Source organism: Bos indicus, chromosome 19 (genome assembly GCF_029378745.1).
Source record: "Bos indicus isolate NIAB-ARS_2022 breed Sahiwal x Tharparkar chromosome 19, NIAB-ARS_B.indTharparkar_mat_pri_1.0, whole genome shotgun sequence".
Classification (NCBI taxonomy): Eukaryota; Metazoa; Chordata; class Mammalia; order Artiodactyla; family Bovidae; genus Bos; species Bos indicus.
In genome coordinates, this window is record NC_091778.1 from 18,808,871 (window position 1) to 18,822,869 (window position 13,999).

Sequence of the window (13,999 nt, forward strand, 5' to 3'; positions counted from 1 at the left end):
CAAGACGTCATTCTTTTTATTGCCAATTATATTCCATTGTACGGATAGATCACATTTTATTTATTCGTTCCTCGGTTAATGGACATTGGGCTGTTTCTACTTTGCAGCCGTTATGATTAAGGCAGCTGTTAACATTCAGGCACAAGTGTTTCCGTGGATGTGTTTTCAGTTCCCTTGGGTATATCTTAACAGGGGACTTTGTGAGCCAGGTGGGCATTCTGTGTTTAACTGTTTCAGGAGCTGCCAGGCTGTTTTCCAAAGGGACTGTATCATCTTAGACCCCCACTAGTAGTAATGACGGATCCACTTTCTCCACACCCAGGCCAGCATTTGTTACTGTCCGTCTTTTATATTATTGCCATCCTAGTGGGCGTGAGGTGGTATATCTCACTGTGGTTCTGATGTGTGTTTTTCTGATGGCCAGTGATCTCAAGCACCTTTTCATGTTTTTCTACAGCCACATGTATATCTTCTCCGGAGAAATGTCTCCTCAAATTCTTTACCCATTTAAAAAAATTTTTTTGATCTTTTCATTATTGAGTTATGTACTCTAGGTACAACATATATTCTTAATGTATTCATTAAATAAGAGTTTTTTTTTCAGATATATGATTTGCAAAAATTTTCTCCTGTGGGTTGCCTATTCACTTCTGTTGTACTGTCTGGGTTACATGTTTTTTGTTCTTATGCGTTTTTCTTGTTTTCCCTGATAAATTGTAAAACTGTGACCTTTACATTGTAAAAGTCCACAAATCTGGAAGCACCTACTCCTTTTCCATCTCTTTTGCATCCAGTAGAGTGGTCATAGCTGGATAACATCTATTATAGAATTTGGCTCCACCACCAGAATAAGTTCAGTTGCTCAGTTGTGTCCAACTCTTTGCCACCCCATGGACTGCAGCACGCCAGGCTTCCCTGTCCATTGCCAGCTCCTGGAGCTTGCTCAATCTCATGTCCATCAAGTCAGTGATGCCATCCAACCATCTCATCGTCCCCTTCTCCTCCCGCCTTCAATCCTTCCCCACATCAGGGTCTTTTCTAATGAGTCAGTTCTTCGCATCAGGTGGCCAAAGTGTTGGAGGTTCAGCTTCAGCATCAGTCCTTCCAATGAGTATTCAGGACTGATTTCCTTTAGGATGGACTGGTTGGATCTCCTTGCAGTCCAAGCAACTCTCAAGAGTCTTCTCCAACACCACAGTTCAAAAGCATCAATTCTTCGGCACTCAGCTTTCTTTTTAGTCCAACTCTCACATCCATACATGACCACTGGAAGATCCATAGCTTTGACTAGATGGACCTTTGTTGGCAAGATAACGTCTCTGTTTTTTAATATGCTGTCTAGGTTGATCATCGTTTTCCTTCCAAGGAGCAAGTGTCTTTTAATTTCATGACTGCAGTCACCATCTGCAATGATTTTGGAGCCCAGAAAAATAAAGTCTGCCACTGTTTCCACTGTTTCCATGAGATGCCATGGAAGTGATGGGACCACTATCTATTTGCCATGAAGTTATAGGACCAGATACCATGATGTTAGTTTTATGAATGTTGAGTTTTAAGCCAACTTTTTCACTCTCCCCTTTCACTTTCATCAAGAGGCTCTTTAGTTCTTTGCTTTCTGCCGTAAGGGTGGTGTCATCTGCATATCTGAGGTTATTGGTATTTCTCCCAGCAATCTTGATTCCAGCTTGTGATCCATCCAGCCTGGCATTTCACATGATGTACTCTGCATATATGCTAAATAAGCAGGGTGACAATATACAGCCTTGACGTACTCCTTTCCTGATTTGGAACTAGTCTGCTGTTCCATGTCCAATTCTAACTGTTCCTTGTTGACCTGCATACAAATTTCTCAGGAGGCAGATCAGGTGGTCTGGTATTCCCATCTCTTAAAGAATTTTCCACAGTTTATTGTGACCCACACAGTCAAAGGCTTTGACATAGTCAGTAAAGCAGAAGTAGATGTTTTTCTGGAACTCTTTTGCTTTTTTGATGATCCAACAGATGTTGGCAATTTGATCTCTGGTTCCTCTGCCTTTTCTAAATCCAGCTTAAACATCTGGAAGTTCACAGTTCACATACTATTGAAGCCTGGCTTGGTAAATTTTGAGCATTACTTTGCTAGCGTGTGAGATGAATGCAATTGTGTGGTAGTTTGAACATTCTTTGGCATTGCCTTTCTTTGGGATTGGAATGAAAACTGACCTTTTCTAGTCCTGTGGCCGTGGCTGAGTTTTCCAAATTTGCTGGCATATTGAATGCAGCACTTTCATAGCATCATCTTTTAGGATTTGAAATAGCTTGACTGGAATTCTATCACCTCCACTAGCTTTGTTCATAGTGACACTTCCTAAAGCCCACTTGACTTCACATTCCAGGATGTCTGGCTCTAGGTGAGTGATCACACCATCATGATTATCTGAGTCGTGAAGCTCTTTTTTGTACAGTTCTTCTGTGTATTCTTGCCACCTCTTCTTAATATCTTCTGCTTCTGTTAGGTCCATACCATTTCTGCCCTTTATTGTGCCCATCTTTGCATGAAATGTTCCCTTGGTATCTCTAATTTTCTTGAAGGGATCTCTAGTCTTTCCCATTCTTTTGTTTTCATCTCTTTCTTTGCATTGATCACTGAGGAAGGCTTTCTTATCTCTCCTTGCTATTCTTTGGAACTCTGCATTCCAATGGGTATACCTTTCCTTTTCTTTGCCTTCAGCTTCTCTTCTTTTCTCAGCTAATTGTAAGGCCTCCTCAGACAACCATTCTGCCTTTTTGCATTTCTTTTTTTTTTTGCTGATGGTCTTGATCACTGCCTCATACAATGTCACAAACCTCCATCCATAGTTCATCAGACACTCTTATCAGATCTAATCCCTTGAATCTATTTGTCACTTCCACTGTATAATTGTAAGAGATTTGATTTAGGTCATACCTGAATGGTATGGTGGTTTTCCCTGCTGCTGCTGCTGCTAAGTCGCTTCAGTCGTGTCTGACTCTGTTCGACTCCATAGACGGCCTCCTACCAGGCTCCCCCGTCCCTGGGATTCTCTAGGCAAGAGCAGTGGAGTGGGTTGCCATTTCCCTCTCCAGTGCATGAAAGTGAAAAGTGAAAGTGAAGTCGCTCAGTCATGTCCAACTCTTAGCAACCTCATGGACTGCAGCCTACCAGGCTCCTCCGTCCATGGGATTTTCCAGGCAAGAGTACTGGAGTGGGGTGCCATTGCCTTCTCCAGGTGGTTTTCCCTACTTTCTTCAATTTAAGTCTGAATTTGACAATAAGGAGTTCATGATCTGAGCCATAGTCAGCTCCCAGTCTTATTTTTGCTGACTGTATAGAGCTTCTCTATCTTTGGTTGCAAAGAATATAATCAATCTGATTTCAGTATTGACCACCTGGTGATGTCCATGTGTAGAGTCTTCTCTTGTGTTGTTGAAAGAGGGTGTTTGCTATGACCAGTGCAGTCCCTTGGCAAAACTCTGTTAGCCTTTGCCCTGCTTCGTTTTGTACTCCAAGGCCAAATTTCCCTGTTATTCCAGGTATCTCTCGACTTCCTACTTTTGCATTCCAGTCCCCTATAATGAAAAGGACATCTTTTGGGGGTGTTAGTTCTAGAAGGTCTTGTACCGGCCCCTAGATGTTTTCCTGGCAGATCGTTTGATTTCATTCTTGATGAGATATTATGGTTTACTTTTTTTTTTTTTCTTACAGGTGAATCGATTTAGTAAGGTGGAAGATCGAGCAATTTTTGTCACTGACCGTCACCTGTATAAAATGGATCCCACTAAGCAGTACAAGGTGATGAAGACTATCCCTCTATACAACGTAAGTGTTCTCTGCTTCACTCTAAACAAAGGATTCTTAACCTGGTTCTCATGGACCCCTAGGGTGTCAACAGATCACAAGAACCTTTGGGGCTTTAGAGAGCCCATGAATTCCTGAAATGTTCAGCCCGTCTCCTATTTTATGCAGAAGAACAATTTTCTGTATGGAGTATCCAAAGCTTCAAATAGAATAACAAAGGCACATTTTGTTTGAAAGTGTAGGACTCTGCATTGTATGTGACCTTTCTTTATCCTACTCAGAGCTTAACTACGGTGACACAAAATGTATTTCCTTATTGATTTATCATAAGGCTTGTTTTTATGTGGAAGTGGAATCAGGTAAAGAAATAGTAGAGAACAACTTTATGAAACCATTACCTCTCTTTTACACATGCAGTCATGTCTGACTTTTTATGACCGCATGGACTGTAGCCCACGAGACTCCTCTATCCCTGGGATTTTGCTGGCAAGAATACTGGAGTGAGTTGCCATTTCCTTCTCCAGGGGATCTTCCCAACCCAGGGCTGGAACCCACGTCTCTTGCATCTCTTGCATCGGCAGGCAGATTCTTTACCACTTGCACTTCCTGGGAAGCCCCTGAATCTCAATATGAAACTTTAAAAAAATTTTTATTCTGCTCTATGGGATCTGCTTAACAAGTAACTGTTCTGATTCTTGAAAAAGATCCCCCTGGACTGCTGGATCTTTCCATGTCTCAGGTGATTTTTCTATCTGTTAGTTCTTAGAGAGAGAGGTCTGTGTTTGTCCAATCATGAGATCTAGGAGGAATATTATTTAAAGATTGTTTTAAATCCTTTTGGCCTCTGCAAAAGGAAATAGGAAACATATTGTTTTACAGTTTTTTATTTTGTTAAATTAGGAGTCCTGTTGGTTGTGAGGTTCAAGGAAGGCAAGCTGTTCCTGGCTTTGCTAAATAACTTAGAACATTGCTGCAGGCTTATTGCCTGACGATGGAGTTGAAGTTTGACTGCATCACCTGGTCCCCCCACTGCATATGCATACATACACACTTTTCTCCCTGTTGGTTCAGTTCAGTCGCTCAGTCATGTGCCAACTCTTTGCAACCCCATGGACTGCAGCACGCCAGGCTTCCCTGTCCATCACCAACTCCCAGAGCTTGCTGAAACTCATGTCCATCGAGTTGGTGATGCCATCCAACCATCTCATCCTCTGTCGTCCCCTTCTCCTTCTGCCTTCAATCTTTCCCAGCATCAGGGTCTTTTCCAGTGAGTCAGTTCTTCACACCAGGTGGCCAAAGTATTAGAGTTTCAGCTTCAGCATCAATCCTTCCAGTGAATATTCCAGACTGATTTCCTTTAGGATGGACGGGTTGGATCTCCGTACAGTCCAAGGGACTCTCAAGAGTCTTCTCCAACACCACAGTTCAAAAGCATCAATTCTTCAGTGCTCAGCTTTCTTTCAGTAAAAAGGCTAATGTATTTCAGCTTAGAAGGAAATGATGTTCTAAGACATTCTCGATCATAGGTAGTCTTCTTAGCAAAGACCTATAATCTCATATCAATCACCATTTAAGCCTATTAACCCCATAGTCTCGAAGAAGGAGATGAAGGAAGATGAGGGAGAAGGTCACATTTTGTCAAAGTCTAGTAAAATGTGTATTTCTTTTTCTTACTTTCTACTAAAGAGAGAGCAATCAGGTGCATGATAAAAATCCAGTAAGTAGTTAAACAGGTCTTTGAACTGAAGTTATTTTCTGCCTTTTTCATGTTGACTGGTGTATAGTTATAGTCACTGTTCCTCTTCATCATCATCATCATCATCATCATCATCAATGTTATCAATAATGTATTTTTTTAAAGTAACAATGTTTAGGTAAACATAAAGGTAAATTGAGGTCAGTAGGCAGGACACACACTGTCACCGACGCTGTCACCCACATCCCTTTGATGTCCTTTCCACTTTTGTACATTCCAGCCTAACTTCCAATATCCAGCATCTTTGTTCAAAGGTCCCCACAGACTGCTGGGACCCTTGACTGGAAATAATCCCCACCCCTAGCCACCTACATGACTAGTGGGTGTGGGCATATAAATCCTCCAAGCCGCACCATTCATTGTCCATGATAATTCTGAAGTGTGTTTTACATTATTTGCAGGAGCTTTTCTATAGGAATAAGCTGTGCTGCCCACCATAGTAGCTGCTTAATAATGGGCCCTACTGGCCACCCTCCCACCCTGAGCCACCTCCCCACTCCCTTCCCTGGCTCCCTGCACCTCCTGGATCAGTCCTGAGGCTCCTCAGCCTTTGTGCTATAATACTAAGTCGCTTCAGTTGTGTCTGACTCTTTGGGACCCCAGGGACTGTAGCCCACCAGGCTCCTCTGTCCATGGGATTCTCCAGGCAAGAATACTGGAGTGGGTTGCCATGCCCTCCTCCAGGGGATCAGCCCCACCCAAGCATCAAACCTCTCAGGAGGGAGCATATTGAATGGGGCTGGGGACTTCCAGCCGCGTCTGTAAAGATGTCCTTCAATCTGAAGCAAATACAGCCAAATATTAAGTCTGAATAATAAGGATGTGAATATTATTTTATTCTTTACCCTTTTTGTATGAAATATTTTGAAATTTTAAAGTTTAAGGAGGCTTCCCTGGTAGTCCAGTGGTTAAAACTTCGGCTTCCAATGCAAGGGGTGCAGGTTTGATCCCTGATTGGGGAGCTAAAAATCCCACATGCCTTGGGGCCAAAAAACAAACAAACAAAAAACACAAAACAGACGCAATATTGAAACAATTTCAATAAGCCTTAAAAAATAGTCCACATCAAAAAATCTTTTAAAAAAGAGTTTACGACAAGGAAGCTTTAAAAATGATAATGCTCATGGCAGGGATGAAGAAGCTGAGAGGAGATGGAGAAAGATTTCAGTCTTAACCAAGTTGAGTTTCAGACACTGATGACACTTGTAAGTAAACATGCCGTCGATCACTGGAGTCTAACATTGTATAAAACAGCATAGCATTCAGCACTTAGGATAAAAATTTAGGAGCAGACACATGTATAATTTGAGGCTGAAATTATCAGTCTAGAGGGAGAAGGGGCAGATGATTCAAGAACATCATGCTTAAATGGTGGGGAAAAGAGATTGACTAGAGGAAATGGAATGAAAAAGAAATCTCCGCTCTTTCTGGGCCTCCGCTTTCTCCTTTCTCTTCTAATGTGCCAAATGAGTTCTAATTTCTCTCCAGTTCCATAAGGTTATGAATTATTCCAGGAAGGAAAAGAACTCTGGAAACACTGTGTTTCAGAATCAAGTTGGAAAGTTTTCAGAAATAAGGGTAATCAATAAAAACCTAACTACTGATCCCACCCTTTGCTCCTCTCGTTCTCTGCTCTTCCTTCCTGCTTTTGCCCAGCTGCCTGTCCTGTGTCAGTGAGATTTTCTGGCTCCGGGGAACAGATTGTGATTGTGGGAAGGGGGAGAGAGATTCCCTCTGTTCCTCTCGAGTATCTGTGGCTGGACTAATAATAAAGTTGACACAAGACAGATTAACAGGAGGAAACCCAACTTAGTTTTATGGGCATCAGGCAGTTCAGTCGCTCAGTCATTTCCAACTCTTTGCGACCCCATGGAAGCAGCATGCCAGGCTTCCCTGTCCATCACCAACTCCTGGAGCTTACTCAAACTCACGTCCTTTGAGTCAGTGATGCCATCCAACCATCTCATCCTCTGTCGTCCCCTTATCCTCCTGCCTTTAATCTTTCCCAGCATCAGGGTCTTTTCTAATGAGTCAGTTCTTCTCATCAGGTGGCCAAAGTATTGGAGCTTCAGCTTCAGCATCAGTCCTTCCAATGAATATTCAGGGTTGATTTCCTTTAGGATTGACTGGTTTGATCTCCTTGCAGTCCAAGGGACTTTCAAGAGTCTTCATCAACACAGCAGTACAAAAGCATCAATTCTTCAGCATTCAGCTTTCTTTATGGTCCAACTCTCACATCCATACATGACTACTGGAAAAATCATAGCTTTGGCTATATGGACCTTGTCAGCAAAGTAATGTCTCTGCTTTTTAATGGGAGATCGTAAAAAGATGCGCAGAGAATGTCTAAGAGTGGGTAACTTAATATCTTTGTGTATAAAGAAACAATAAATTTGTGAGGATTTGGAAGGACAAAGAAACTAGGTTCGGGCATGATTATGAGGAATTTAAGCCAAGGGGTGAGCCTGGGAGGTAAATTAGTGAAGAAGGAGCAAGGTTTATTTATACAGGCTTCTCGGACCTGAGTTGTCTGTCTTTGGTCCTACTGATGTCTTTCTCTGGGTCCAAAGAGGGCACCTTTCATACGGGAGATTTATTTCCTGGTTTTAGAGAAACGGAGAGGAGGGTCAACGTGTCCTTTTTGCATTGGCTGCTTCTTAAGTAACTTTAATTCAAAATACTCAATATGCCATTGATACATATTTGGGGGCCTGCCCTAGGCCCAACATGACCATATACCGTACTATTTTGATTTGTGTTTAAAGAAAGGATACGCACGGTAGTAAGGGAAAGAAATCTCATAGGAACCCAGGGCACTATTCAGGTTTTAAGGCAGCTCTGAGAGACCATGTTATCCTGTGTCCCGCCCAGCAAAATGATGCTTAGATGGTGTCAGTTTCTGCCACTCTCTATCTCTACTTTTCTTTGTGTGTCTTCTTTTTTTTAATGTTTATTTATTTAGCTGCTCCAGGTCTTAGTTGCAGCACGTGGGACCTTTTCCTTGTGGCATGTGGGATTTTTAGTTGCAACCTGTAAATTCTTAGTTTCGACGAGAGATCTAGTTCCCTGACCAGGGATCGAACCTGGGCTCCCCTGCATTGAAAGCATGAAGTCTTAGCCACTGAACCACCAGGAAAGTCCCTCTTTGTGTGTGCCCTATCTAACAATTACCTTTCTTGCCATCCAGCCTGGGCCAGTGCTAGGCTAAGGTATGAATCCTTAGCCAACCCAACAAACCATTAGAGTTTCATTCTGCAGTGACACTGAATAGTGTCTCTGATGAGGCCTCACCATGGCAACCAGTTCTGCACGATCCAAATTGGTCCTTCAGCTCCTTGTTAAGCATTTGCAAATCTATGCGTAGTCTTCCCTGACTTCTCCTAGCATAGCATGAGTAATGACTAATTCATTTGGGGGTATAAATGATCTCTTCTCCCTGCAATTTTTGACTGTTGTCCTTAAGGCCCGAGTCACATTTGGACCTGCTGAATACTGAGGGTAAGTCATTAGGTTTTCCTGGTGGGAAAGTGCCAGTGGGAGAACAGTGCTTCAAATAGGCCATAACCAACCATCTCATCCTCTGTTGCCCCCTTCTCCTCCTGCCCTCAATCTTTCCCAGCATCAGAGTCTTTTCCAGTGAGTTGTCTCTTTGCATCAGGTGGCCAAAGTATTGGAGCTTCAGCTTCAGCATCAGTCCTTCCAATGAATATTCATGGTTGATTTCCTTTAGGATTGAATGGTTTGATCTCCATGCTGTCCAAGGGATTGTCAAGAGTCTTCTCAAAGCTCCACAGTTTGAAACCATCGATTCCTCGACTCTCAGCCTTCTTTATGGTACACCTCTCACATCCGTACCTGACTACTAGAAAAACCATAGCTTTATAGCTGGATAATTTTGGGACCATTTTGGTATAATTTTGGGACCATTCCCAAAATCAAGATATAAGACTCCAAAAAAAAAAAAAAAAAAAACCCATATGCCCCCTCCCAGTCACTATCTCTTCTTTCCTTTTCAGAGGCATAATTTTGCCCATTTTGAACTTAATGTAAGTGAAATCAAACATTGTGTATTCCTTTTTGTGTTTCTTTCAACATTATGTTCATGGGAACATCTATGTGGTTTCCTGTAATTCTAGTTTGCTCATTGTCACCGCTTTGTAGTATTTCCTTGTCAAATACACCACAAATTGTTTATCTGTTCACATCTTGATGGATATTTGAGATTTTTAGAATCATTGTTATGCATGTGTTTTGGTATTGGTATGATGCATACTTTTTTTATAGTTTTTTTTTAATTTTAAATTTATTTATTTTAATTGGAGGCTGAACACTTTACAATATTGTATTGGTTCTGCCACACATCAACATGAATCCGCCACGGGCGTACACGTGTTCCCCATCCTGAACCCCGCTCCCACCTCCCTCCCCGTACCATCCCTCCGGGTCATCCCAGTGCACCAGCCCCAAGTGATGCATACTTTTTCATTGGACAAGTACCCAGGCATGAAATTGCTGTTCAGTAGATAATTCCAGTTTTCCAAAGTGGTCACACTGGTCTACAACCCTACCCCACCCCCAACATGTGAAAGTTCCAGTTGCTCCATTTTCTCTCCAACACTAGGTCCTGACAGTCTTTTTTTATTTTTTAATTTGTGTATAGTTGGTTTTTAATGTTGTGTTAGTCTCTTCTATACAGCACAGTGAATGCACTGTACATATACACGTATCCCCTCTTTTTTGGGTTTCCCTCACATTTACGTCACCACAGAGCACTGAGGAGAGTTCCCTGTGCTACACAGTAGGTGCTCATTACTTGTCTCTTCTATACACATTATCAGTCGTGTATATATGTCAATCCCAATCTACTTCTTCCCACCCTGCCCTTTCTCCCTTAACTGCAATACACAGTGAAATCAGAAAGAGGAAAGCAAATATCATATATTAACGCATATACGTGAAATCTAGAAAAATGGTATAGATCTTATTTGCAAAGCTGAAAGTCCTTTGAATTTTAGCTATTCTGGTAGGTGTGGTAGTTACACATGTGGGGGACGGGTCTAGCTTTACTGAAATATAACAGACACATAGCATTGTGTAAGTCTAAGGTGTGTTGACTTGATACATTGATCTATTGCAGTATGTTTACCGCCATAGCGTTAGATGACACCTCCATCACACCACGTAATTGCCATTTCTTTTTTGTAGTAAGAACACTGAAGAGCTGATCACTTAGCAACTTTCAAGTTATGTAATGCCGTATTAGCTGTAATCACTATGCTGTATAACAGGCCCCAAGAACTTACTCATCTTCTAGCTGAAGTTTGTGCCCTCTGACCAACATTTCGTTTTCCCCACCTCCCCCTGAGCCCCTAGTGACCCCCACTCTACTCTCTGTTTCTCTGAGTTTTTCATTTTTAGATTCTACACATAACTGATATCAATAGCAGGGGTCCCGAACCTCTAATCTAATGCCTGATGATCTGAGATGGAGTTGATGTAATAACAGAAATAAAGTGAAAGTCACTCAGTCAAGTCCAGCTCTTTACGACCCCGTGGACTGTACAGTCCATGGAATTCTCCAGGCCAGAATACTAAAGTGGGTAGCCTTCCCCTTCTCCAGGGGATCTTCCCAACCCAGGGGTAAAACCCAGGTCTCCCACATTGCAAGTGGATTCTTTATCAGCTGAGCTACCAGGGAGGCCCAAGAATCCTGGAGTGGGCAGCCTGTCCCTTCTCCAGCAGAGCTTCCTGACCCTGGAATTGAACTGGGGTCTCTTGCATTGCAGGCGGATTCTTTACCAGCTGAGCTACCAGGGAAGAGAAATAAAGTGCACAGTGAACATAATGCTCTTGATTCACCCTGAAACCATCCAGCGCCTCCAGCCCATCCCCAGTCCATGGCAAAACTGTCTTCCACGAAACCGATCCCCGGTGCCAGAAGGACTGGTGACGGCAGTCATATAGTATTTGTCTTTCTCTATCCAGCCTATTTCAGTTATAATGCCCTCAGGATTCACCCACGTTGTTGCAAATGGCGGGATTTCCTTGTTTCTCATGGCTGAATAATGCTACGTCATATATGTATGCCACATCTTTATCCATTGATCCACTGACAGATACATATTGTGGGTTTTCTTTGTCCTCCTATTACTAATAAGGTTGAGCCCTTTGCTGTGTGTTTACTGGTCATTTGGGCCTCTTTTGTAAATTGCCTGTTGATGTCTCTTGCTGTGTTTCTGTTGGGCTGTCTTTTAAAAATTGATTTTTAGAAGTTCTTTTTATATTCTGTGTATGTGCCCATTGGCAGTTATAGGTCTTATAGATACTTTCTCCAGCTCTGTGACTTGCCTTTTCATTCCTTTAGTGTTTCTGTGAGCAACAATTTTTCATGTTGGTATACTTCAGTTTATCCGTTTTTTCCTCTGAGGTTGATGCTTTTTTATTTTTCCTTAAGAAAGCATTCTCTGTCCCAAGGTTGTGAAAATATCCTCATCTATCATATTCTATAAGCTTTATCGCTGCACCTTTCATATTGACATCTCACAGTCCACCTAGAATTGATTTTTCTGTATGTGCAAGGCAACAGCTCAGGGTTTATTTTTTTCCCATATAAACAATTGGCCCAACATCGCATATTGAAAAGACCATCTTTCCCCACTTGCTCTTCAGCACTACATTTGTTATAAATCAGAGTGGCCATATGTCTCTTTCTAGTTTCTCTACTCCGTTCTATTGGTCTACTGTCTATCTTTCTGCCAATGACAGTTTTAATTACTATTGGGCAGAGATTTTATGAACTGTAAAATTATAATAAATTTCCAAAATCTCCCACTTCAATTTCACCCTCCTCCCAATATAGTATTCTCATTATTGTTGTTGTTTTTTTAGTCAGTAAGTCATGTCTGACTCTTTTACGACCCCATGGACTGAGGCCCAGCAGGCTTCTCTGTCCATGGGATTTCCCAGGCAAGAATACTGGAGTGGGTTACTGTTTCCTTTTCCAGGGGATCTTCCCAACCCAGGGATCGAACCCACATCTCCTACATTAGCAGGCAGATTCTTTACCATTGAGATACCAGGGAAACCCAACATTCTCATTAGCTGTATCCATATGAAGGAGAGAGCTGAGGATAAAGCAAATCCTAGCGGAAGGGACAGCTTGCTGTTTACCCATTTCCTCTGTGAAAAAGTAAAATTCCTTTAGGAGTCAGGTTTAGAAATGAATGAAGTTCATACTGGTCAAGGAGCAGCTACCACTGTAATCTGTTGTGACCTCTCTAGAGACCCATATGCCAAATCTTTGGATTCACCCAGGAAAAGTTGAAGTCTATATTATAGGTAATATCTCCTGATTGTTAAATGCCATGTAAGCCAAATAGAACACATCTTGTCAGCCCACAGGCCACCGGTTTGCTGCTCCTATTTTAAAAAGTCTCTGCTTTTGTCATCTGTTATTCTAAATGTGCTTAGTTCTTAGTTGCCTAGTCGTGTCTGACTCTTTGCAACCCCGTGGACTGTAGCCTGCCAGGCTCCTCTGTCCATGGAATTTTTCAGGCAAGAATACTAGAGTAAGTTGCCATTTGCCCCTCCAGGCAATCTTCCTGGCCCTGGGTTTGAACCCACATCTTCTGTGTCTCCTGCTTTGCAGGCCAATTCTTTACCCTCTAGCCATCTCTACTCTGTGACCTCTTTGCTGTGTGCATGCGTGCTCAGTCACTTCAGTCGTGTCCAACTGTTTGTGACCCCATGGACTGTAGCCTGCCAGGCTCCTCTGTCCATGGGATTCTCCAGGCGAGAATACTGGAGTGGGTTGCCAAGGCCTCCTCCAGGGGATCTTCCCAATCCAGAGACTGAACCTGGGTCTCCTGTAATTGCAGGCAGATTCTTTACCACTGAGCTCCCTGTCAAATTTTTAAAACTCTAAAACTATGGTATGTTTTATTCTAGATTTTATGTAGTAGAAACAAACACTAATCATTTCTTACTTATAAAAAGCTATAACTGGATGTGAGCTTTAGAAGAGTATATTTTCTGTGTCAATTAGCCAGGAAGGAAAAGAATGAAGGAAACCTTGGATACAGGTAGATGCCTTTTCTACAGAACTTTCTACCCCTTCAGAGTTCACTGCTAATTGTATTCTTCCAACTTTTTATTATACAATTTTTCAAATGTATAGGGAAATTAAAAGAATATTATAAGGAATACCCATATTCCCTCCACCTAGGTTCATTAAGTGTTTAATTTCTTTTTTGTCATACTTATTTTCTCTCTCTCATGACACTTCACTGCTAAAATGCCCCTGTGTACGTTCTCCTAAGAATAGAACATCTCTCTTAACCACAACACCATTTTCATATCTAAAAATCTTAATATTTCTATAATACCAAACATAATATATAATCATTATCCATTATGTGTTGGTCAACTCACGTTCAGATTTCCTCAGT

The 13,999-nt window shown here is 42.0% G+C and overlaps 1 protein-coding gene across 1 annotated transcript in view; it reads left to right on the forward strand.

Annotated features, from left to right (window-relative positions):
* Positions 1-13,999, forward strand: part of MYO1D (myosin ID) — a 357,348-nt gene that overhangs the window by 209,797 nt on the left and 133,552 nt on the right. The window contains exon 20 of the mRNA XM_070772692.1: positions 3,704-3,817. Coding sequence (XP_070628793.1) covers positions 3,704-3,817 — 114 coding nt within the window. The remainder of the gene's footprint in view (positions 1-3,703; positions 3,818-13,999) is intronic.